At 31.8% G+C, this 22,999-nt stretch overlaps 1 protein-coding gene across 1 annotated transcript in view; it reads left to right on the forward strand.

Annotated features, from left to right (window-relative positions):
* LOC134700434 (E3 ubiquitin-protein ligase RNF213-like) overlaps positions 1-22,999 on the forward strand; it is a 128,443-nt gene that overhangs the window by 47,629 nt on the left and 57,815 nt on the right. The window contains exons 38-49 of the mRNA XM_063561826.1: positions 108-318; positions 1,545-1,884; positions 6,291-6,438; positions 7,291-7,634; positions 9,460-9,626; positions 10,044-10,265; positions 10,586-10,797; positions 11,981-12,086; positions 13,369-13,472; positions 19,662-19,838; positions 20,865-21,122; positions 21,605-21,725. Coding sequence (XP_063417896.1) covers positions 108-318; positions 1,545-1,884; positions 6,291-6,438; positions 7,291-7,634; positions 9,460-9,626; positions 10,044-10,265; positions 10,586-10,797; positions 11,981-12,086; positions 13,369-13,472; positions 19,662-19,838; positions 20,865-21,122; positions 21,605-21,725 — 2,410 coding nt within the window. The remainder of the gene's footprint in view (positions 1-107; positions 319-1,544; positions 1,885-6,290; positions 6,439-7,290; positions 7,635-9,459; positions 9,627-10,043; positions 10,266-10,585; positions 10,798-11,980; positions 12,087-13,368; positions 13,473-19,661; positions 19,839-20,864; positions 21,123-21,604; positions 21,726-22,999) is intronic.

Raw genomic sequence — 22,999 nt, forward strand, 5'->3', positions numbered from 1 at the left:
CATAAGTTGATATATTCATTAGAATTTCAGAGTGATAAAAACAAAAATCTTAACGTGAAAGACTAGAAAGGGCATCTTGTTGAAACAAACTGATATGAATTTTCCAGGTCTTGTGCTGAAAGGAAAACAGAATCTGATTCACTGCTGATTGTTCAATGTGAATGTGGGGACCAAAATGCAGAGCTGATTGCATGTGCCAGATATTCTATACAGAGAGAACTCAAAAATATAAATGAAGAAAATAGTGAAGTCAAATTCCATGTGGTTCTTCTTGTACATCTCCCTGGTATTGCTGGAGATTCCTTTACTGGTTTTCAGGTATAGTACAGTAACTAAAGTTATTTTGAATATTTAAAAATAAACCATATAAGACTTCTCCCCTAAAAAATTTGTAAGGGTTCCGCGGAACCCAGTGTCTCGCCTACTTTTGCTGTAAATCGCAGGCGCAACAAAAATGAGGTAAAAATCAAAAAAAATATTCCTCTTGATACTATCTTATGATTGTAAGAAGCTCCTGTCCAAGTTTGGTAAAAATCTAGGATAGTTAATGAATCTAATAAATGTTTTGAAAACTTTAACTGCCGACTGTATGTAACTTGAAGAAAATCTAAGTCCATTTAAAAGTAAAATACAGAAAAAATGGAGTTATCTTTTTACAAAATTTACTTCTGGATACTATCTTATGATCATAAATAAGCTTCTGTCCAAGTTTGGTACAAACCCAGGATAGTTTAAGAAAGTTATTAAAATTTTAAAAACTTTAACCACAGAGTGAATGTAATGTTTGCCTGCAGAAAAACTAAGTCCATTTAAAAGTAAAATTCGGAAAAAATGGATTTTTTTTTTTACAAAATTTACTTCTGGATACTATCTTATGATCATAAATAAGCTTCTGTCCAAGTTCGGTACAAATCCAGGATAGTTTAAGAAAGTTATTAAAATTTTAAAAACTTTAACCACAGAGTGAATGTAATGTTTGCCTGCAGAAAAACTAAGTCCATTTATAAGTAAAATACGGAAAAATGGAATTTTATTTTTTCAAAATTTACTTCTGGATACTATCATATGATCATAAACAAGCTTCTGTCCAAGTTTGGTAGAAATCAAGTATAGTTTAAGAAAGTTATTAAAATTTCAAAAACTTTAACCACAGAGTGAATATTTGTGGACGCCGCCGACGACGACGCCGACGCCGACGACGACGCCGACGCCGACGGAAAGTAGGATCGCTTAGTCTCGCTTTGCCGACTAAAGTCAAAGGCTCGACAAAAATGACATATTTCCAGGGCTATAGGAAAATTAGCAAGTCTAACTAAATGTTTTTTTCAATATTCAAATATTTTTGTTTGTTAGTAGAACAGTAGAGGATACTCTTAGATATTTTGTTTTGACTGTAAATCATGTCTTACTGATTGTCAGTTTGGCATTGGGATTCAGTTTTGTGTATCATTTGTTTATCATAAGTATTCCATATATATATGAAATAAAAAATCCTTTTATATCTAATTACTTATTATCCCTTATTTCATTATATTTTATTGCAGTGTGGTTTATGGCATTCTGCTCATATAGATGACCTCAGAATTTCAAAAGTAATTCCAGCATTTTGTTACATGCATGGCAAGACTGCTGGTGAAATTCTTTCTGGTAAAAAGAAACCAGAATTTAAACAACCAAATACAATAGATGTAAATGCAGAACTAAAAACAAGTGTAGAAGATGAATCAGAATCTAACCTTTTTGAACAGGACGAGTTTAACATTAAGGAGTTTATCTTAAGTTGTATACACAAAGCACTGGCATGTTTGAAGGACCCTCCAACAGACTCTGCAAGGACGACAGAAAGACTGAAAATTGTTTTAAATCTTTTGGAAAAACATGAAGGTAATTATAAAAGTGTATAAATTTTAGCATAACAATGTAATAAAGCACTCTACCCAGCAGACACATTTAACATTTAATCAATCTTTATTTTCTATGTTGAATCAATGTTGAATTATTATTAGATTTTGCAAATTTGTATCAACGTTGAAATCCTATGTTGAATCAACGTTGATGTTCAACATTGAATCTATATAGAATAATGGTTGCTTCAGCATTGTTTCAACCAATAGCTTAATTTGAATTCAGATTGAATTTAGGGTGAATACAATACTAGTATTCAACACCGAATCAAAATTGGTTAGTGGTTGTGTTCAACTGTGTTTCCCTCTAAACTAATAAGTTTCAATCATCCGGTATTTTCTTTGGCTTGTAGTCCATAATTTTACACTGTAGCAATATTCAAGCTATTGTCTTCTCAAGGCGCTCAACTTGAAAAATGCCATAGCAACATTCTGCCACAGGAAACCTGATCCAATAACTACTCTATCAGACCCAACTTTGAAAAATAATCTCAAAACAAAATTGATCAACTTTAAACAAAGTCATTGTCTGGTTATATTTGATATGGTGTGGGCTTTAGCTCACTATTGAAGACTTAATGGTGACCCAAAGATAAATAAATAATGTTCTTTGGGTGATGGTTGTCTTGTTAACAATAGGTACAACAATAAAAAGTGTTTGGGTGCACAAAACTTTGACTAGATACCATTGACTGCAAATTATCAGCCAAAAATATCAGTAATTTTCAACAATAAAACTGAGTGACCACATTCTTGTGATGAGAGCACGACTTGACCATGATGATGAGAACAACTAATCAACTGAATAACAAATATGTGTGTTTAGGGCTTTCCTACAAACCATAATTTAACCACCAAGATTTTTTTTAACATTTAACACAAATTATTGATTTCGAAAGCACACAACCCTTAATACACAAATTTTGCTCAATGTCTACTGTGGATTCATTATTATTCGTTGGATACCAATTTTCGTGGATTTTGTGGGTACAGTGGAACCACGAAATCAAATGTTCAACGAAAATCATCTTTTCAATAGGTTTTTTATATAGAGATTGACAAAACCACGAAATCCAATGTCCACGAATATGCAAGTTTTTTGCAATCCACGAAAATTGATACCCACGAAAATAAATGAATCCACAGTATTTGAAATATCTGAGTAATCATAATATAAACAAAGATTTCTGTTCGGACACCACTTCCTACCCCATCATAATGTTTAACCACTGATGATACAGAAATATTCAATACGATGAAATTAAAATAAATTTATTTATTATTTATTAATAGTGAAACACCTGGTCTTTTTGGGGCCCATTTTAGAAAGTTTTTAGTTTTGTCACTATAACTGCTGTTCCGTGATTCCATCTAGGTTTTCATGATGACATCTACAAAATCAAAAGTTGTAACATTGTCAAGTTTAATTCTGTTCAACACATCTAATAACTTCAAAATGATATTACTTTAAAGTATAAATCAAAAGCATAAGAACCGGTGAAAACTAAAGTAAATGACAGTTGTTCTTAGTGCATGTCAAACCAAATACTATAAATAAAACGGTATCGGGATCGTTCGCCCTGATTACATGTTCGCCCTAGGTTCGTTCGCACTGAGTTTGTTCGCCCTGATAGTCCATTCGCCCTGGGTTCGTTCGCCCTATATTCACTTATGATATGTATATGTTACATTAAAAAACGAAATATATATATATATATAAATATATTGAAATTTATGTACATGTATATCTATTAAAAGTTAAATTCAGAATATTTGCCAAATTTATATGAATTAAATAAAAATTCTTGGCTGCATTGAACACTTCATTTTACAATTACTTTTGATTGAATTTTCATTGCATTGGATTAATAATGAAAATAACATGTTTCTCATGTTTAACCCCGCCGCTTTTTTTGCGCCTGTCCCAAGTCAGGAGCCTCTGGCTTTGTTAGTCTTGTATTATTTTAATTTTAGTTTCTTGTGTACAATTTGGAAATTAGTATGGCGTTCATTATCACTGTTCTAGTGTATATTTGTTTAGGGGCCAGCTGAAGGACGCCTCCGGGTGTGGGAATTTCTCGCTACATTGAAGACCTGTTGGTGACCTTCTGCTGTAGTTTTTTTCTACGGTCGGGTTGTTGTCTCTTTGACACATTCCCCATTTCCATTCTCAATTTTATTCTCAAATGAAATAGTCAGCTTGGATGGGTAAAAACACTGATGACAAGTGATCAATGTACAGCAGTGTGATTGTGTTTTTGGTATTTGTTTTACTTGTAGTAATTCAATTTAATAGTGAATGTGCAGAAACTTATAACCTAGTCCTAGTAGCAGCTAGCTATAAACAACATGATACATCGTAAATATTCGGCCAAATTGTAGACTGACTTTAACACATTCAATTATACACAAAACGTAACACTATATACAAAAAAATAAAATCAGGACGAACAGGTATTAGGGCTAACCATATATAGCTTCTGACCCAAATTTGTTAACAAACCCCCCTTTTTATGCGATTAAAAATCCTTTTTACTTTTGATTCAATCATATGATATCAAATAGTTAATGCTAAAAATTCATGAGACGTTGCAAGATATCTTGGGAATGGTGAAATGCTATCCTGATCCTGAGGTAAATCCCTAGATTGTCCTAAACATCCCCCTTTTTCACGTGTATAGTTTCAACTTTTCAGTACAGTTTCAGATCTTTTCATAACAACATGATATGCTCACATTTCTAAATTACGATAATGTAATCACAACAATTAATTAGACAATATACGTATAGTGTCTTGAAATATGAAATTTATTTGTATGAGGCTTAGAAACGGGAAAATGCGAGGTTCTACCGAGCATTTTCCCGTTTCGTGCCGAATACAAATAAATTTCATATTTCAAGACACTAAACATATATTGTTTTTATACTGAAATCGAAAAAAATATTTTAAAATAAAAAAATTATATAACAAAAATTGTTAAAAAAAGTGTTTGGAATTTCCCTCTTGGGGTACCATTTTGGGGTATTTCCCTATGAGCGTAGTCCATGCGATAAGACATTGACAATATTGAGGAATTAGAAAGGGAAAATGAACTTAATTAATAACATTTGATAATCATGGTATATAAAAAAAACAATTTGAAGACATAAAAGTATAAATTCATAAAAGTTTGACCATTGTTACTTTACTTTGTCATGGTCATGACGTGACGTTGTTGATGAAATACAATAAGGAGGCGGGGCTTATAGGTTAGTTGGGGTCATTGACGTATAAAGCTAACGTTTATACGTATAGCTCTATCTGTATAGTAAAATAGCTGATTGCAGTATAATATAAATACTTACGATAACAATGTCAACAGGAAAGATATTGATAATCTTCAGAAATCACTTGTGGTCTCGATAGCGGAAATTCAAACTTTGGCAACAAAAACAACTGTGCATGCGCATATCTGAATAGTTTTAAAATAGAAATGTTACAATGCCGCGAAAATTTAAATCGTTATTTAAACAGTTCTATCCGTTGTTTATATTAAAAGATGTCAACCACTGTTTATTTACTGATGTATACGTCTTTCTATTTGAATTGATAAAAAGAATAGTAAAAAATTAAATGAAATGAAATGAAAACAAGATATTTGACATCAGAATTCAAGGAAAAGGGGGAGGGATCTTTTAAGGGGAAGGGGTTACTCACAAATATCTAATTTCATATTTACTTTATGATCATGTTAACACTGTGGGTCTATTATTATGTTTTAGGGTGGGTGAAATTTTGGAATTTTCTATTATTTTGATATTGGGGGTTAGAAGTTCATGATTAATCAGTAATTAATGGTTATATATATACACTGCGATTGTTTTAAGTGTTATTCTATTATCACCACAACAATTAGTGATAAATCTACTTAACATTTTATTAAATGTGAATATTGTTGTCAGTTTAAAAATAATTGTGATGTGTCCAATACTTCTTTTTTATATATTGTTTAGCCAAAGTTGATTCAGTGTTGGTATTTCAACACAATGTTAATTCAACGTTGAAACAATGTACTACCAATTTCAACGTTGCATTGTCAACATTGAATCAATGTTGAATATTTGTTGTATAATGTATAACCTAAAATCAACAAAGATTCAACGTTGATTCAACAAAGTGTGCCTGCAGGGCTACAACCAGAACAGATTTTAATAATTGCTTTGGAAATAAAAAACAGCTTTGGCAGAAATATTTTTAGATGAAGAAATAAAGTTTACTTTACTTGTATTAGAAAGATATTAGTTTTCAGTCATTGTCAAATGTTTCAACAACAAAAAAAATGCATTTTATTTCAAATACATATTTTTATTTAAAAAAAATTTAAAAACATTTTTTTTAATCCAAAGGACCCAATGCAGTATTGTCAGGAGTTGCTGAACACACAACCAAGATCATTATAGAGAGGGAAGAAAGCCACAAAACAATATCATCAGTTAACTGGCTAAATATGGTGGCTTCTAAGTCAGATAATATTAAAAGAGCTGGAACCTTCAGGTCAGAAGTGTTATTATCTAATGACAACAGGGGTAAGGGAGATTATTACCCCTGCTTGAAAAATAAACCTTAAAATAATAATAGAAATTTCTTAAAATTCTTGTATATCACACTAAAAATATTTTCTGAATTTTTGTTTAAATATTTTTGACAAAACATGGTTCTTCAAACTTGGAAGTATATCCATTCCACTCTGTCATATTCTGAAAACACTTTCACAAGAGGTATTACTGAATGCTTTGAACCTTTCTGGGCATTTCGTTTCCCGTGGGGTTTATTTATGTGTTCAAAACCATCAGTCCATCCAGCCAACAAAATACTCTTTTAGGCAACCCACATGTTAAGTTCAGTAATTTAATTACTCTACACACCATAAAAAAAGGCTTACACATGGAACTGAAGTATATTCTATGAAATGAAGATTTCCAAATTATCTCCCTTTGGTGGAAAAATGCCATTTGTTGGCATTTAAATTGAAATATCTTTTTTAACTCATTTCAGTCATTGGTGAACTATATGTTTTATTATAACTTCCAAATAAGCTGTACTTAAACTATACTATTGTAAAATTTGAGCGATTTCTGTGATAAATTTCTTTTTTTATTTCAATATTACCTTTATTTCTCCTATTAGTTCAACAGAAAAAAAGCACCTTTACAAAAATGTATGCTTCTTTTGAATGCAGATTGTGAGCGCAAATGAATGGTGACCCATTTTTCTATTTCAATTTTCTATTTACTATAAGATAAAGTTCATTTATAGAAAAATATAGAGAAATCTGATTGAAAAAAATGATTTAGACCTGCCTTTATGTATGAAAATAGGCTGATTTTATTTTTTTTGCTTTTATAGGAAAAGTGTCAGCCAGGGCTTAGAATCTAGAGTGGTTCCAATTTTAGCAGGAATTGTTTCCTTCATAGACACCAACAGAAACTTGGATATTCTTATCAGAAATGATGAACAGAAACAAACATGGCAAACTGACCTTTGGCTGCATTTTATTAATGATCCAGAATTAACTCAGTTGAACTATGCCACTATTGTTTCACCCGAACAGCAAGAGCTTCAAGAAGTGTTTGTGAAAACAACTTCTGCTACAGGCAAGGTGTTCTCAGCTAGCATGCCGTTCTCCTGGTTGATTTACAATCAAATTGATGAAGTGCTAACAAATACCAAGGAAACACAGGATAATAATGGTGAGTAAATCAAACAAAATCAAATCAGGATTCATTAGTCAAAGAATTTCAAAAAAAGGATAAAAAAATCTTTTTACATAGATATTAGGGACGACATCAAAAGTTCAATGAAGGATAAAAAACTTAATTCACATAGTTTTTTCACTGACCCCCCACCCCATCAAAAATTGATTTACCTATATGGATATATGTAAAATCGATTTTAAATTAACAAAACTTGCAGCAATGTTAACCCCCACCCCCAAACTATTTGATTTAAGTTTTTATTCTACATATATCTTTTGATGTCTTCCCTTACATACCATTGTAACAATTTATTTATGCGGGTCTGCTTGCTTTTTTTGACGAGGACTCAACCAATGTGATAGCAGAATTGCAGAGTGATAATTTAATATTTCAGTTTTTTAATAGTTGATGACATAACAGTGAAAATATGAAATAAATACATTTAAGAGATTAGTGTATTGTATTGAAGCTTTGTGGTTTTCCTATATAAAAAAGAAGATGTGGTATGATTGCCAATGAGACAACTATCCTCAAAAGACCTAAATGATACAGACTACTTTATTTCAACTGATTCAAATTGATTTTATCTGGCGACAATGATAATTTTTTTTTTTTTTAAATGATTGATATTAGTAAATTTTAATCACACAGGCCCTAAAACAGTTTGAATTTGAGCTGGTTAAGTAAGTATTGAGCATGAGCAGTGATATTGTATGCTTTAAAATAATTCATATACCAGTATAAGTATACATTATTTAAGTACCTTATATATACAGCATGTGACATATATTTTTAATAATAATTATTATTATATTAAGTATAGAATGTATTATTTTACCCATTTTCTTAACAATGTAATGAGCATTAAAGCAACCTAATGACAGTGGAAAAACCTGTTGCTTTAAACCCTGCCCCCATGAAAAAAAATGTGAGAAATGGGAAGAAATGTTTTCAAAATCAGACATATCTCCATATGTCCATACAAAAGCAAAATTACAAAGACTTATACTATATTCATTATATAAAAAGAGACAGATATTTTTAGGAGATGTTATTCATATTTTTTAAACAAGGTAGTACAGTCAGCTTTAAATACCTAAAGGAGTAGGTTCACTAAAACCCCTTTTTGGCCCCAAAATATAGCAGTTTTAGAAAATTGTGAAAATGTAATCTTTAAGCTATATTTTGGAAGGTAAAATGCTTCTGCTACATAAATATGAGCTGTTCTTGACGAGACAATGCACAAATATCGCGTTCTAGCATCATTAAGTCATGCTAAATTACTGAAATCTTCAAAATTTTAGCATTTTGGTCAATTTTAAGACGGTTTCCGTCTAAAATGAAAGTGGCAGCTTTCATGTTAATTCATAATATTGAAATGTAAGTTGTATTTGATGATAATACAAATCATATTTAAAGGTTGAGGATGAACACATATGCGGCCACATTAATTTTTGACAAAAGCCTTCTGAAAAGTGATTTTTTTTGGCATATTTGATAGATTTTTTATATCTAAGCTTGAATCAGAGCGTTTTAAATGACTAAATCAGTTAAAATCTTTCACATAAACTTATCGAATCAATTGAAATAGACACTTAAGTGTTTTAAAAGTGTCCAAAAACTTTCGTTAGATAAACCTGAAATTTGAGGCCAAAATCGGCCCTTAGGACCTACTCCTTTGTACTGAAAAGTGGCAAGAAAACGGTTTAACCATTTCATTAATATGTTGTTGTTCTGACTAAAAATGTAATATTTGCTACTTGACATTAAGCAACCATAAATTATTCAATAAATTCTCTTGATTTTTTTTTTTTTTTAGAAAGTAATATGGATCTAGTTCTGAAGGCTGCAGATATATTTAGAGACTTTCCTGTTGGAAAGCTTTTACTAAGTATTGATGGAGTTAGCACACATGCCATTCTTGAGTGTTATATCAGAGATTTTGTACATATGGTTTACCCAGTCCAAACTGAGGATGAAGGCAATGTAAGTACAATTAACATATTTGGATAAAAAAAGCACTAAACAACATTGATATTTATAGCTCCTCTTGTTGAAATATGTCAGTAGAAGATCCAGAACTTTTCATAAGGGGGAGTCCAGTCTGACTTACAAAAAAAGGGGGGGGGGGTAAGCTCCAGTCATGCTACAGTGATTTCTGCATATGCATGAGTCAAATTTTAAAGATGTTGCCAAATTTGGCAATATCTTGCTATTTGACCTCAACAATGAGCAAAACCCATACCTCATAGTCATACCATTTTATTGGAGATTTTTTTAAAAGTTTTTTTCCTCTCCTGTGTATAACCCTTATCCTTTATTATCTATTCCATATCAATGTTATTTTTTTTAACTTTTGTCATGATATGAAAGTGTTTTTATTTTTTTTTATTTTTTCCCCAGCTTGTATGTGAAGGTGTGGCAATAGGTTGTAGAAGATTACTCAGAGGAGAATATGGGAGCCTTTTACCTTCTCTATTTGGTTGTCATGTTGCATATTCCTCACAAGCAGCTCGATTCAAGAACTTTTCACATATTGTTTCTGTTTGGCCGGACTGTAGTGAAAAAATAGTTACATTGAAGCAGAAGGATGCAAACAATTTTCTTGTTACAGATGAAGAAAATGTGAGTTAACTTTTATTCTTTTATCTAACTACTCTATTATAAATCCCCCCCTCCCCCCAATATGACTGGTAAGGGAAAACTATTTTTTTTAAACTGCTTAGATGGTATTGTATTTTGACTGAGATTGGGTTATAACAGTGTATTAAAGGTGCACGTTCTTAAGATTCAATAAGCATATTGCGCAATTTATTGGTTAATACATCAGTCATTCAATTTAGAAATTATCAAAACCACACTTTTCAAGAACTTAATAACATATCTTTACAGACATGGTTATGATGTTGTAAAATAAAAAAAGAGGGTTCTTTTTAATCTTACAGACATTAGACATCCTAGCTCTTCAGTTATTGATTGATAATCTCAGACCTGCCAGAGAACAACTGAACAAGCCAGACACTAGAAATGAATGGTTACAAAAGGTCTGCCAGTATAGACCAGTTGTTGAAAGGATATTTGGACATTTCAAACAGGATAAACTTAATCAAGAATTTAAATATGAAGGAAGATGTCTGGAAGGTTTCAACCAAGCCAGGTAGAAGTTTTTTTATAGATTTATATCAAAACTGCCATCAAGGAATGCTAGATTTGAGGGATCTTTGTGTTTTATTATTTTCATTCACTTTATTATAATGAATGAAAGATAGATAGGATACTGTGGATTCATTATTATTTGTTGGATACCAAATTTCGTGGATTTCATGGGTAAAGGTGAACCACGAAATTAAATGTTTAACGAATTACATGTATGTGGACGTTTGTAAAACCACGAAATCAAATATCCACGAACATGCAAGTTTTCCTTAATCCATGAAAATTGGTACCCACGAAAATAAATGAATCCACAGTAATTCATAGTGTCAACATTCCTAATTACACCAGCTTATCAAACTATTGATATTGATATTGTATAAAGAGAATTTAAAGGTAAACAAATGTTTTGATAATGAGTTCATATGTAAATTGGTGAACACTTTTCAGAATGAAAATCAATATCTTCTTTATTATGGACGACATCAAAAGTTCAATGTAGGATAAAAAACTTAATTCAGATAGTTTTTTTAATGACCCCCCTACCCCCTCTTAACTTAATTTGGGAAAAATTGATTGACCCATATGGATATATGTAGGGTCGATGTAGGATAAACAAAACTTGCAGCAAGTTTAACCCCCACCCCCAAACTATTTGAATAAAGTTTTTTATCCTTCATTGATCTTTTGATGTCGTCCCTAATAATCAAGAAGAGTGCTCTGTATTAAAGTCTAAAAAATCCAAAAAATCTTAAGATCATGTTTGAGCCAGATACAACAGTTAAAAGGTATCAGATTCGATACACAGTTTTTTTCACAATAGAACAAAGTAAGGAGGGAATAATGAAATCAAAAGATATGTTTACTAATTTACCAGCTGACGTCTACATGTATCTTTTATTTGGTTCTTTAAAACAAGTCCATGATACATACCTTTGGCCAAAAGCAAAGTTATGATTATCAAAAAATCCCACTATTATTACATTATTTTGTTTTCAGTTTTTTTTTCTACATGAACTGGAATGTTTAAAGAAATGTAAAAAACTGAGAAATGGTTTCACTGCAACTTAAAATAGTTGATTACTATGAATAAAAGAAAAATGAGACAACCCAAGGAAAATGATTAACAACTACATCTTGATGGCATCATACAATACAACCTAAGTTTTGTCTTTTTATTTCTTCAGGTACAGATGGACAAGAACCTTTATTGTCAAGTTATTTATTGAGAATGTTTGTATATCAAATGAAGAAGAAGGAAAAGAAGTTGTGAGGTGCATGGCTCTTTGGACAGTAAGTTATTCAATAATTTTAACATTTTCAGTGTGTAAACGAGAACGTGTTTAGATATTATAATTGGTCAAAATCAATAAGGTACATGTATAAAATGGTGCCATATAAGTTAGGTTTCTTGCACTATTTTCATAAAACATGTCCATGCCATTTTAAACTATACTTTTTGTTGTTTTAATCAAGTGTTGAAAGCTGTGTATTTTATGGTTGTAATCCTAATGCTTCATCCACTTTATCCAACTTTTCTTTTTTTGATCTATTTGTTTTTAGAGTCAAATCTTTTTTTTTTTAGAATAGCTCAACAATTTTTATTCTATGCATAAGTTGGTTTTGAGTGTGATGTCCATTTTCACTGAACTAGTACACATTTTGGTTAATAGGCCAGCTGAAGACAGCCTCCAGGTGTTGGATTTCTCTCTGTGTTGAAGACCCATTGATGGCCTTTGGCTGTTTTGTGCCCTTTGGTCGAGTTGTTGTCTTTTTGACACATTCCACATTTCCTTTCTCAATTTTATGAACATGAAACTCTTTTCACTTTGAATAAATGAACTAATTTTTTATTCAAGCTGTTGAAAATTTGGTAATCCTTCATGGCTCTTGAAACTCAGACAGAAGCTTTTCACAATCAAAAGACACTCTTTCTCTTTTCAATATTTTACTTATAAATCTGGCCTTTGTTAGTCTTGTATTATTTTAATTTTAGTTTCTTGTGTACAATTTGGAAATTAGTATGGCGTTCATTATCACTGAACTAGTATATATTTGTTTAGGGGCCAGCTGAAGGATGCCTCCGGGTGCGGGAATTTCTCGCTACATTGAAGACCTGTTGGTGACCTTCTACTGTTTTTTTTTTTGTTTTTTTTGTTGTTTTTTTTATTTGGTCGGGTTGTTGTCTCTTTGACACATTCCCCATTTCCATTCTCAATTTTATGTTAGTTTTTGCAACCAGTAATACACTTTAACGCTAATACCAATAACAGCAGGCAAGACACAGTCACACAGAGCTCCAAAGAAGCCTTTACAAATTTTTGTTTCATTGGATCATGATCGGTTTTGTTGACTTTATATTCAGCTTATAAAAAATGAGTTGTAACATGATTTTGTGGTTTTCTGATCTTTGAAATGTCATTGTGTGAGTAAGGGACATCATGTGTTATATGGATACTTGTTCTTGTTTGTAAATTTGTGTATTAAAGATTAATCAACCTTTTAGTTTTTGTTTTAAAAAAAAATCATGCATGTGATTTTGTTTATCTTAAGTTTTATATTTTTTTGCATGCAGAAATTAGGCAGAAAAGATACTGACTTGAAGGCATTACCTACATTTGAAGCAATAGAAACATATCTAAAAGAGAGAAATGAAAATGTTTTAAGCCATTGTTTTGGGTAAGCCTTTCAACCTATGATGTATGCTAGTTATTTGTCATGAAAAAATCTATATTTCATAATTCATCAATCCTCCCTGTTTCCATTCTCAATTTTATGGAATATCATAAAAATTCCATGTTACATATCACATCGTCTTTCCAAGACATTTGATTTCTGGACAACAACTTTAGTATAAGTAAATAGAAATCTATGAAATTAAAGCACAAGGTTTATAATCTCAAAAGGAAGGTTAGGATTGATTTTGGGGGTTATGGTCATAACAGTTAAAGAAATAGGGGCCAAAAAAGGCCCAGATAAGCATGTTTCTAGTTTCCAGACAATAACTTGTGAACTGTGTATGAATCTCTCTGAAATTATACAACATGTTTCCATACTACAAAGGGAGGGATGGTTAGGATTGATTTAAGGGGGTTATGACTCAAACCACTTAGGAATTAGGGGGAAAACAAGGGTTTCCTGGTTGATTGACAATTTAAAAGCAGTGTAAGGGAGATTTATCATTGATGAAACTCAAGGGGTGACACTGTGGCCTGTCTCATGAAAAGGAGTATGGCCACGAAGGGTTAAAAACGGCCCTGTCTCAGAAATTTACAAAATTATTGTAGAATGATCCCTTACTAGTGTAGTTCATAGAATGATAACCATTAGACTTCTAACTCTGTTAGTACAATTTTCCAGGGCGTCAGAAAAGACTAAGGTACAATGGTATTTAAGTCATTTGCGCGTAACGTTACAATTGTTTTCTATAACGTTTACGTTCTAGTAATTTTAAAATAATTTCACCACAAGATTTTAAACTTACTTTATTAACAGAAACTTACTTATGTTAAGGGTTAATTAAGCTGCACATAAGCGCTTCATTTATAAGTGTTCTCGTTTTCTGCATTGATATTCACAAGATATAAATCGACAGACTACGTAACCAAACATAATTCTATAGTATAGACTAAGTTAAATTAAAGTCATAAATAATTTTTTTTTGTGGTCAGAAGCAATTAAGATTGAAAGCTGTAAAATATCTTGGCGATCATTGTACAGTCGTAAAGATGTATAAGGATTGTTGGTCACTTCATCATCTTATTTTTTATGGAGAGAAAACCCGTGATATACTTACACAAAAAAAATGCGTTTTCAAGTAGAGAAGTAAAAGATAAAAATACAATAAAGAAAACTATGTGTATAGAAACATGTCTTCATTGGTATTAAATTCATCAGACGCAAGAACCAAACGTGCCCTCATAAATATCATTTTTCATTCCGGGAGATCTAGAATACATGATTTCTGTGTTACGTATTTGTTTTTCGTTCATAGTTTTATACATAGACCGTTATTTTCCTCGATTGACTTGTTTTGCATTGTCATTTCGTGGCTTTTCATAGCCGACTTTGCGGTATACACTTGCTTACTGTTGAAGGCCATACGGTGACATGTAGTTGTTAATATCTGTGTTATTTTGTCTCATTGGCGATCGTACCATTTTTTTTTATATTTACTTTCAAATCAAAATTTAGATTTAAACATTTGAATAACGCTAGTTTCTTTAAATACCATTCACACATTACTGAAATTATGTATAATACTGCTCTCTCCATTTGTACCTAAAGTGCATGAAATATATAGTCACCTGTGAAAATGAAATGAGTTTATTCAAATGGTTCAAAGGATCCCTTTTTTTTTTACATTTCCCGGCAAAACCTTTTTGCTAGACAAAGTAAAATTTTAAAGGCAGTGGCTATTTTTCCAAATCTGTATTCTCTAAGATTTTTATCTTCATTTGATTTTACATCATACTTCTGACATTTTATTTTTATGCACATACATGTATCATTAGAATGATTTTAGAGAAAAAAAAATCATATACATTTTTTATATAAGTTCATCGACACAAATAGATCCACAATAGTTTTTTTTTTTTTTTTTTTTTTTTTTTTTTACATAATTTTACTTTCACTTGGACTCATAAATGTTTTTACACGATTATATGTATTTCAAATATTGTTACACTTATGTTCTTCATCTAAATGTCGAATAATAATTTAATTCTTTTATGACAGTGCATATTTTCGCAGTACTTTTCTAAAGTTAACATTCACTCTTTACAAAGAACCGGTGTTCTATAGCCATTCTTCCCCCGTGCCAATTTTTCCACCCGGAAAAAATTGGCATGATTCAACTTTACCCCCTCAGTGAGATTGCGGGAAAACCAGGATCAGGTCAATTTTCCCCCTCGTAGGACGACAAGCTAATTTTTCCTCTTTGAAATATAATGTTATTTTATAAATATTTATCACCAAACAAGGAATAGTAACATTTTTTATTAGTTAACCAAACCTTCATCGTATCAATATTCATTCGATTTATATTTCGGGTGTTTTTAAGCTCGGGATTTTGGGATTTACCCTTTCGGGGTGTCAGGATTTTTTTTTTAAATGCTGGACCGCGGAATTTCGTGTTTTTAAGCCCGGGATTTCCTAATCAGGACCCTTCCTACCCCCTCCCTCACCCCAATTTATCTCCCCAAGAATGATAATAGATATAAGAAGATGTGGTATGGAAACTTTCTGGCAGTTCAAAGGATTATGGTATTAGTATGGAGTATACACCTTGTAAAAATTTTTTTTTTTTTATTAAAAGTAAGCTGTAAGTTGCCAGGTAAAAAGAATGCATGTAAATGTAGAACTGGTGTAGGCATACACTGACTTGTTAATATGTAGATATATTAGTCAACACGGAGACAGATGGGTGGACCTGTAGACATAAAGTAGATATAGACAGACCAGTGAATATGAACTCAAGACTGTTAAACATGCAGACAGACAAGTAGACACACAGACAGACCGATGAAAATGTAAACGGACTTTGGATGTACTTTTTAGTATATTTATATATCATGTACTGTAGTACGCCGCTAGATTAAAACTGACGTGGAAAGGTAACATATGGCCACCGAAAGCTCTTTTTTTGAGAGCCCAGGTGGTCGTGTGGTCTAGCGGGACGGCTGCAGTGCAGGCGATTTGGTGTCACGATATCACAGTAGCATGGGTTCGAATCCCGGCGAGGGAAGAACCAAAAATTTGCGAAAGCAAATTTACAGATCTAACATTGTTGGGTTGATGTTTAGACGAGTTATATATATATATATATATATACAACTCGTCTAAACATCAACCCAACAATGTTAGATCTGTAAATTAGTTTTCGCAAATTTTTGGTTCTTCCCTCGCCGGGATTCGAACCCATGCTACTGTGATATATATATATATACAACTCGTCTAAACATCAACCCAACAATGTTAGATCTGTAAATTTGTTTTCGCAAATTTTTGGTTCTTCCCTCGCCGGGATTCAAACCCATGATACTGTGATATCGTGACACCAAATGGCCTGCACTGCAGCCGTCCCGCTAGACCACACGACCACATATATATATGTTATGAGTCGAATATGAAAATTTGAGTCAAATCGGTGAGTATGATTGACAGCTAATGCCCCTTTTTAAGTTTAAGACTGAAATACTGATTCAAGATTTTCAACATTGCCAATTCATTCTTAAATATTTCTTTTCTTGAAATCCTTATTCCTTTTATCTCGAAAAAAGTTCGAATGTAGTTTGTTATAATTATTCTTATGGTTAAATTCAACAGATTCAAGCCTCAATCCGTATGAAAATTAAAATAAGTGATATTATTGCAAAAAAGACAATTTTCACTGACCAGATACCGTATGACAGGCTTTAAAATATTTTAAAACTAATAGAAATCCATGAATATCAGGTGTTTTTTTTTAATTTGGCATTGATTGTAACAACATTAAGTGCATGTAAAAAGTTGCATTCATTCAAGTAATGCATTATCTATATCTATAATTAAAATACTGTGAACTATTTCTCAGACACACAACAATGTGACAGTAACCAAACAATGATAAAATTAATATACATGTAGTATTCTTCAATACACTCGTACCATTTATCACTTTTGTCTACGGTTTAGGTTATGTTGCATCTTCAAGAGAAGCTCCTCAATATTGTACTCCATGTGTGATGTCCAGATTATGTCCTGTATTCCCTAAATTCTAGAGTATGCATAATAACCAAGGTGCGCAAATTAACATAACTATTGTTCTCTTTCAGAATATGCATTTAACTTGCACTGGGCGTTAAATAGTCATCAATAATCATGAAACAAACAACACATTTCAATAAAATGGTTGTTTTCTTTGATATCCAATATTCCTTTATTTTTTCCCAAAAAATAGTTAATCATTTATTTTATTATACTTAAATTCATTATAGCACTTTTAGATTTAGCTGTGTTATGATTGATAGTTGTTTAGCGAACGTATAGTAGCAAATACTTCATGCATATTTATGACGGATGAAGCAATCAGTAAGAGAATTTATTTCACACATGAAACAAGAAATTGAATGTCTTATCAATAATAATAAGAGAAAAGGAGGGGGCGAAATAAAGCATCATAAAGACCAATAAAATCATATAACAACATGAACATATAGAAACGACAAAAGGAAAAACAACAGTACAACAGTAACACATTATAAGACAAAAACAGGAAACTACAGATTCAGCAAGAAGCTTGGGCCTCCACAAAAACCGGATATATAAAATTATATAAGTAAGCAGCCATTTTTGTTGGTCACTTAAAGCAGTCTCACCCAAATTTCAAAGAGACTTCTAGAAAGGACCAAATAAAAAAATTGTCTTTGAATGCATTCTGGCCAATTTATATAGTTTACGTGCTATCTCGCGTGACTGTCAGATATTTCTTAATGTTACACAAGCTACAGATATCATAGTTTTATTTCATATTTCATCTGTATTTTAGTTTTCAATATTAAAGAAATATTATTTTAGCTGAATATCACGAATAGTTTACAACATGCCCTCCTCTCAATAAGGCGTCGTTTATCATTTTCAAATTATCTTTATGAAAAAAAAATATTGAAAAAAAAATTCAACCACTGCGCAGATATGTCATTGATATAAAAATTCTCACATGATTTCTAACGTGTATTGTCCTACGATTTTTAATGTATATTATTGCACATTATGTTGTATGTTATTTGTTTTCGCCTTCCGTAGTATGTATTAAAAAAATGTTAACTTGGCATGCCATACTCGACAGAAAATGCGGACGTGAAAGAAAGCACTTCTTAAAACTGTCAACATGAGATAACGTTTATATTTCAACGATTTCGTCTTTATAAAACAACATTTTTTAATTGTGTAGGATCTATCTATTAAATTATAATTATTTGTATTAAATTCTAATGTTGACACCATATCGATCTGCAGACTGTAGAATGTTACGGGGAAAACAGTTCTAATTTAAAACTGTCATTTGTTTCAACTATGCATAGTTTAGGGCTATAATATACTAGTAATTACAAATAACGTGGAAGTGATCGTTAAAATAATTTACAAATTCACAACTATATTTAAATATTAACAAATTAGAATTTATTTCTATGTATCACGTTTACGGATAGCAATATTATACAAGTTATTGGTCAGAGAAAGTATCGTACCTCGGAAATGGCGGCGTTGAATCAGGACTTGATTATTAGCAAAAGTAAGATTTTCGATGTGGCCACAGGCCTCGACCACGCTTAATATTGTTGCAAACTGAGTCAAAATGTCAAACAATTAAAATGAGAGAAAAATTACTTTGGTCGAGGCCTGTGGCCAATGCGAATTTCAACCAGGAACTGTGAAATTCATTAAAAATTTGGACATTTCGGGCATTCCGGTTCGTTTTCGGGTACTACGTCACGTTAATGACGTCACAAAAATGTGATTTAAAACTATAATAAAAAATAACAATATTCATAGATATTTTTTAGCTGTAAAGGATCCACCTTATTTGACTTTAATTTTTCGTCACCTCACAGGGCCAATATCGGCACTTCGTGGCCATACTCCTTTGTTCATTTAGTTTTTTTATCCTCAAACCTCAACCCCTTTTCCCAATCCTACTAATTAGAAGAATTATCTTTCACTAAGACATAGATGAAATTTAGCCTATCTTTGCAAGTTAGAGATGAGAGCTTCTAACATTAGAAAATTATACCACAAAAAAAATAACAAAACAGTTTTGAAGCATGATGAATGATAGTATGCAAATATAATGATTTGCAATAAGTATCTAATCTTTTTGTATAATAGAGTACTGTTGAAATGTTCAGCTTGTATGTACAAGATCAGCAGTTTTCCAGTAAAGCTACCATGTGACGATGTATATTGCAAGAAGTGTTACAAAGATCTTATAGCTGTGAACAAGCAGTGTATGAAGTGTAAAGAACCACTGCCAGAAAACTTTAATCCTGAAGAAGTGCATAAGAGGTGATGTACTCAAATGTATTTAAGACTATAATTTAGGTTTTGGTTACCATATTATAAAAAATCATTCTTAAACACTATTTTTTTATCCCGCAATATGCAAACTTTCTCTGCTAAAAGATCAGCTTTCTCGTTTGAAATGTTTTACATTGTCTTATATGGGCCTTTTATAGCTGACTATGCGGTATGGGCTTTGCTCATTGTTGAAGGCCGTACAGTGACCTATAGTTGTTAATGTTTGTGTCATTTTGGTCTTATGTGGATTGTCTCATTGGCAATCATACCACATCTTCTTTTTTATATTGACAAGATATTTCTACTCTTATAGTTTTGACTGGTTAGGGAGTTATGGTCCTAGATTGTAACTGTTTTTCAAAGTTTTTTTCTGATATCTTAAAAACTGTAGGATCTAGATTAAACATGTTAATTGCAAAAAGGATAAGTTTCACAATGACTGAAACTAAAGAATGTGCATATACAAGTCCTAATTACCAATTGGCAATTTTTTTTACCAGGTTTGCCTTTTGTTCACACATACATTTTACCAAAAGCATTTACTAATCAGATAATTTGTTTGGACTTACTATTCTTTGTAACTTAGACAGGATTAAGATAAGGAATATCAATGAAAGCAGAGCAGTGGTGTAGTGGTTATGGCATCAGGCAACTAACACAAAGGTTCCATGTTTGATCCCCATTTCGGGGGAAGAAAATTTAGGGGACTGAACTTTCAGCTCTCCCTTGACACCATTTGTGAGTATGGTCTTGAGAAATGATGATAGTCAGTTGGAAGGAGACAATTAATGGCTGACCCGTGTTAAGAGAGAGCCATGTCTCTTGCACATAAAAGACACCCTTGTAGATTTTGAAAAAGAGCAGGCTAATGCCGCTACAAGGCAGCACTCGCACCTGCAAAGTGGAAAGGGATTAAAATAAGTTGCAATTACTTGTTTCCCAATCCACTATTGATAAATATGTTTAAACTAAATGAATGAAATAAAAAGTGACAATGATTCTTTTTATTTCCAGTGAGAATTTAACGAAATACACAGATTTCAGAAGACGATGTAACAGTTTCTTTATGGAGGTTGTATCACAGCTTTGTTTTGCTGAAGGAACTCCACCCTCACCTGAAGTCATAAAGAAACTTCAATCTTATATCATTGGTCAAAGTCATAGTGAGAGAGAAGAGACACTGGTATCTAAGGAATTAACTGTGTTTCAGGATTCAATTGACCCCACACCAGTTGTCAGGTCATTCCTTCTGCAACAGCTGATGCAAACAAGGTTTGTTTTGAAAAGAGATGATTCAAAATGTAGATTTCTATATCCATTGATATCATGATAAAAATCTCATTACATAAAAGATATAAGTAAGAGTTTTAAATGATCCTAAATGTTTTCAGACATTTGTCTATTTAGGAAAGAATGTTATGATCAAACCCTAAAAATGTTTATTAAGTGTTTGAACAGTTTCTGGGTTGCATTCTGTTAGTTCTATATCTCCTTTTCTTTATTTTTTAGTACAGTGATGATCTTTTCTTAATGGTGTGGGACCCAAATAAAGATTACATACAATTAAGTTCATACTATGTATAGTAAAATTAAAATTTGTGTGAGAAAAGCTGCAAGGAAGAAACAATATTTTAAAGTTAATGTAGCAGTCCCAGCATAACATTCATAGATTTCTCTGGAATTATAAGCTAACTATTTAATATATTTTATCTAAAGTGTAAACTTCATTTCACTTTCATTTTCTATTATGCTAGTGGAGTTGATATAGAAGAACATCTTACTATTTACTTTGAGAGAACAAGCCAGCTTGTTGCATCATTTGGAAAGCAGGAAGAGTTAGTAGAATTGTGTCTGTTGATTTTACAGTGTATGGAGGTATATAGTTTTCTTACGATATTATTAGTTTTATCTTTATTTTTTACCCCTCCCCCCCCTCCCCCATGTTGTTTAGTAGTAATCATAATGTTTATGTCCCTCCCTGTATCGGCTTAAAGTGTTTGTTTCAGGATGTTTACTATGAATTTGTTGTGATGATCTAATTTTCAGTTATAAACTAGTAGAAAAATTTTGACCAACACTTTGTTGTTCTCTGAACAAGGAAATGTGCTAGTGCAAGTGGGCATGGTTTCCTGAGGCACATAATATATTTTTTTCCTATATTTTGAAGAAAAAAAATGCTAAAATTCAAAAAGGATTTTAAAACTTTCTTGTAATTGAAAAGTGTCTCTGATGATGAGGCCTAAATTAAAATATTGTTTGTTTGCCCTTTTCCGACCCTATGTTTTGAAACAGGGTAGGTAGGTAGGTAAAATATTTTTTTTTTTTTCCAAAAAAATAACTTGGCTCGGTATATTATTTGTCATGGGTAGGCAGGTAGGTATAACAATTTATTTTATAGATACAAACTCTGCATAATGTAATTTGTGTCAGTTTTGTTTTTGCAAATAAGTTTTCTGGGACTATTAGTTTTAAAAAAAAATATCACGTAGAATGTGAAGCTAATTCATATGCACTACTATTTTGTTTTCAAATATCAAAATATAGATCTGTGCCGCATATCTTCAACGTTAATATGCCTGGAACTTTGAAGAGTTTGAACTTGCACTTATATTCTGTTCTATGAACCTTGTATGCTTACCTTAAGATTTTCTGTAAAAGATAACTTTGTACTGATAAGATATGTCCGGGCAAACATACATTACTAGTAGAAAAAGTCCCTAGAGTGGTTAAAACATCGTGTGTGCCTTTGTTTCCAATAAAAATGCTACAAGACTTAAAACTCTGACAATTGTCACGACTCACTTATTTTACATCGCATTTATAAATGACCTGTATGGAAAACTTGGCGATTTTACTGCCAGATATTCTCCACTTTACAGGGTTTTGTCATTTTTGGTTCATGTCAGATATAAATAATATAGCGACATCGTTAACATAATCATCCTGATCTGCGGATCACAAAAGGTCATCCCTACATAGAATACAACGTCCGTTTACAAATTAGTTTGTACACACGTTGATAATTTTGTATCAAACCAACTTTTTTGTAAATGAACCCTGCTCTTTAAATTAAGTATAGAGGTACAGAGTAGCGTACGTCATATCATGGAAGCGTTCACATGCTGAACATCGATTTCAAACAAATGCTC

The sequence above is a fragment of the Mytilus trossulus genome, unplaced genomic scaffold (assembly GCF_036588685.1).
Source record: "Mytilus trossulus isolate FHL-02 unplaced genomic scaffold, PNRI_Mtr1.1.1.hap1 h1tg000138l__unscaffolded, whole genome shotgun sequence".
Classification (NCBI taxonomy): domain Eukaryota; kingdom Metazoa; phylum Mollusca; class Bivalvia; order Mytilida; family Mytilidae; genus Mytilus; species Mytilus trossulus.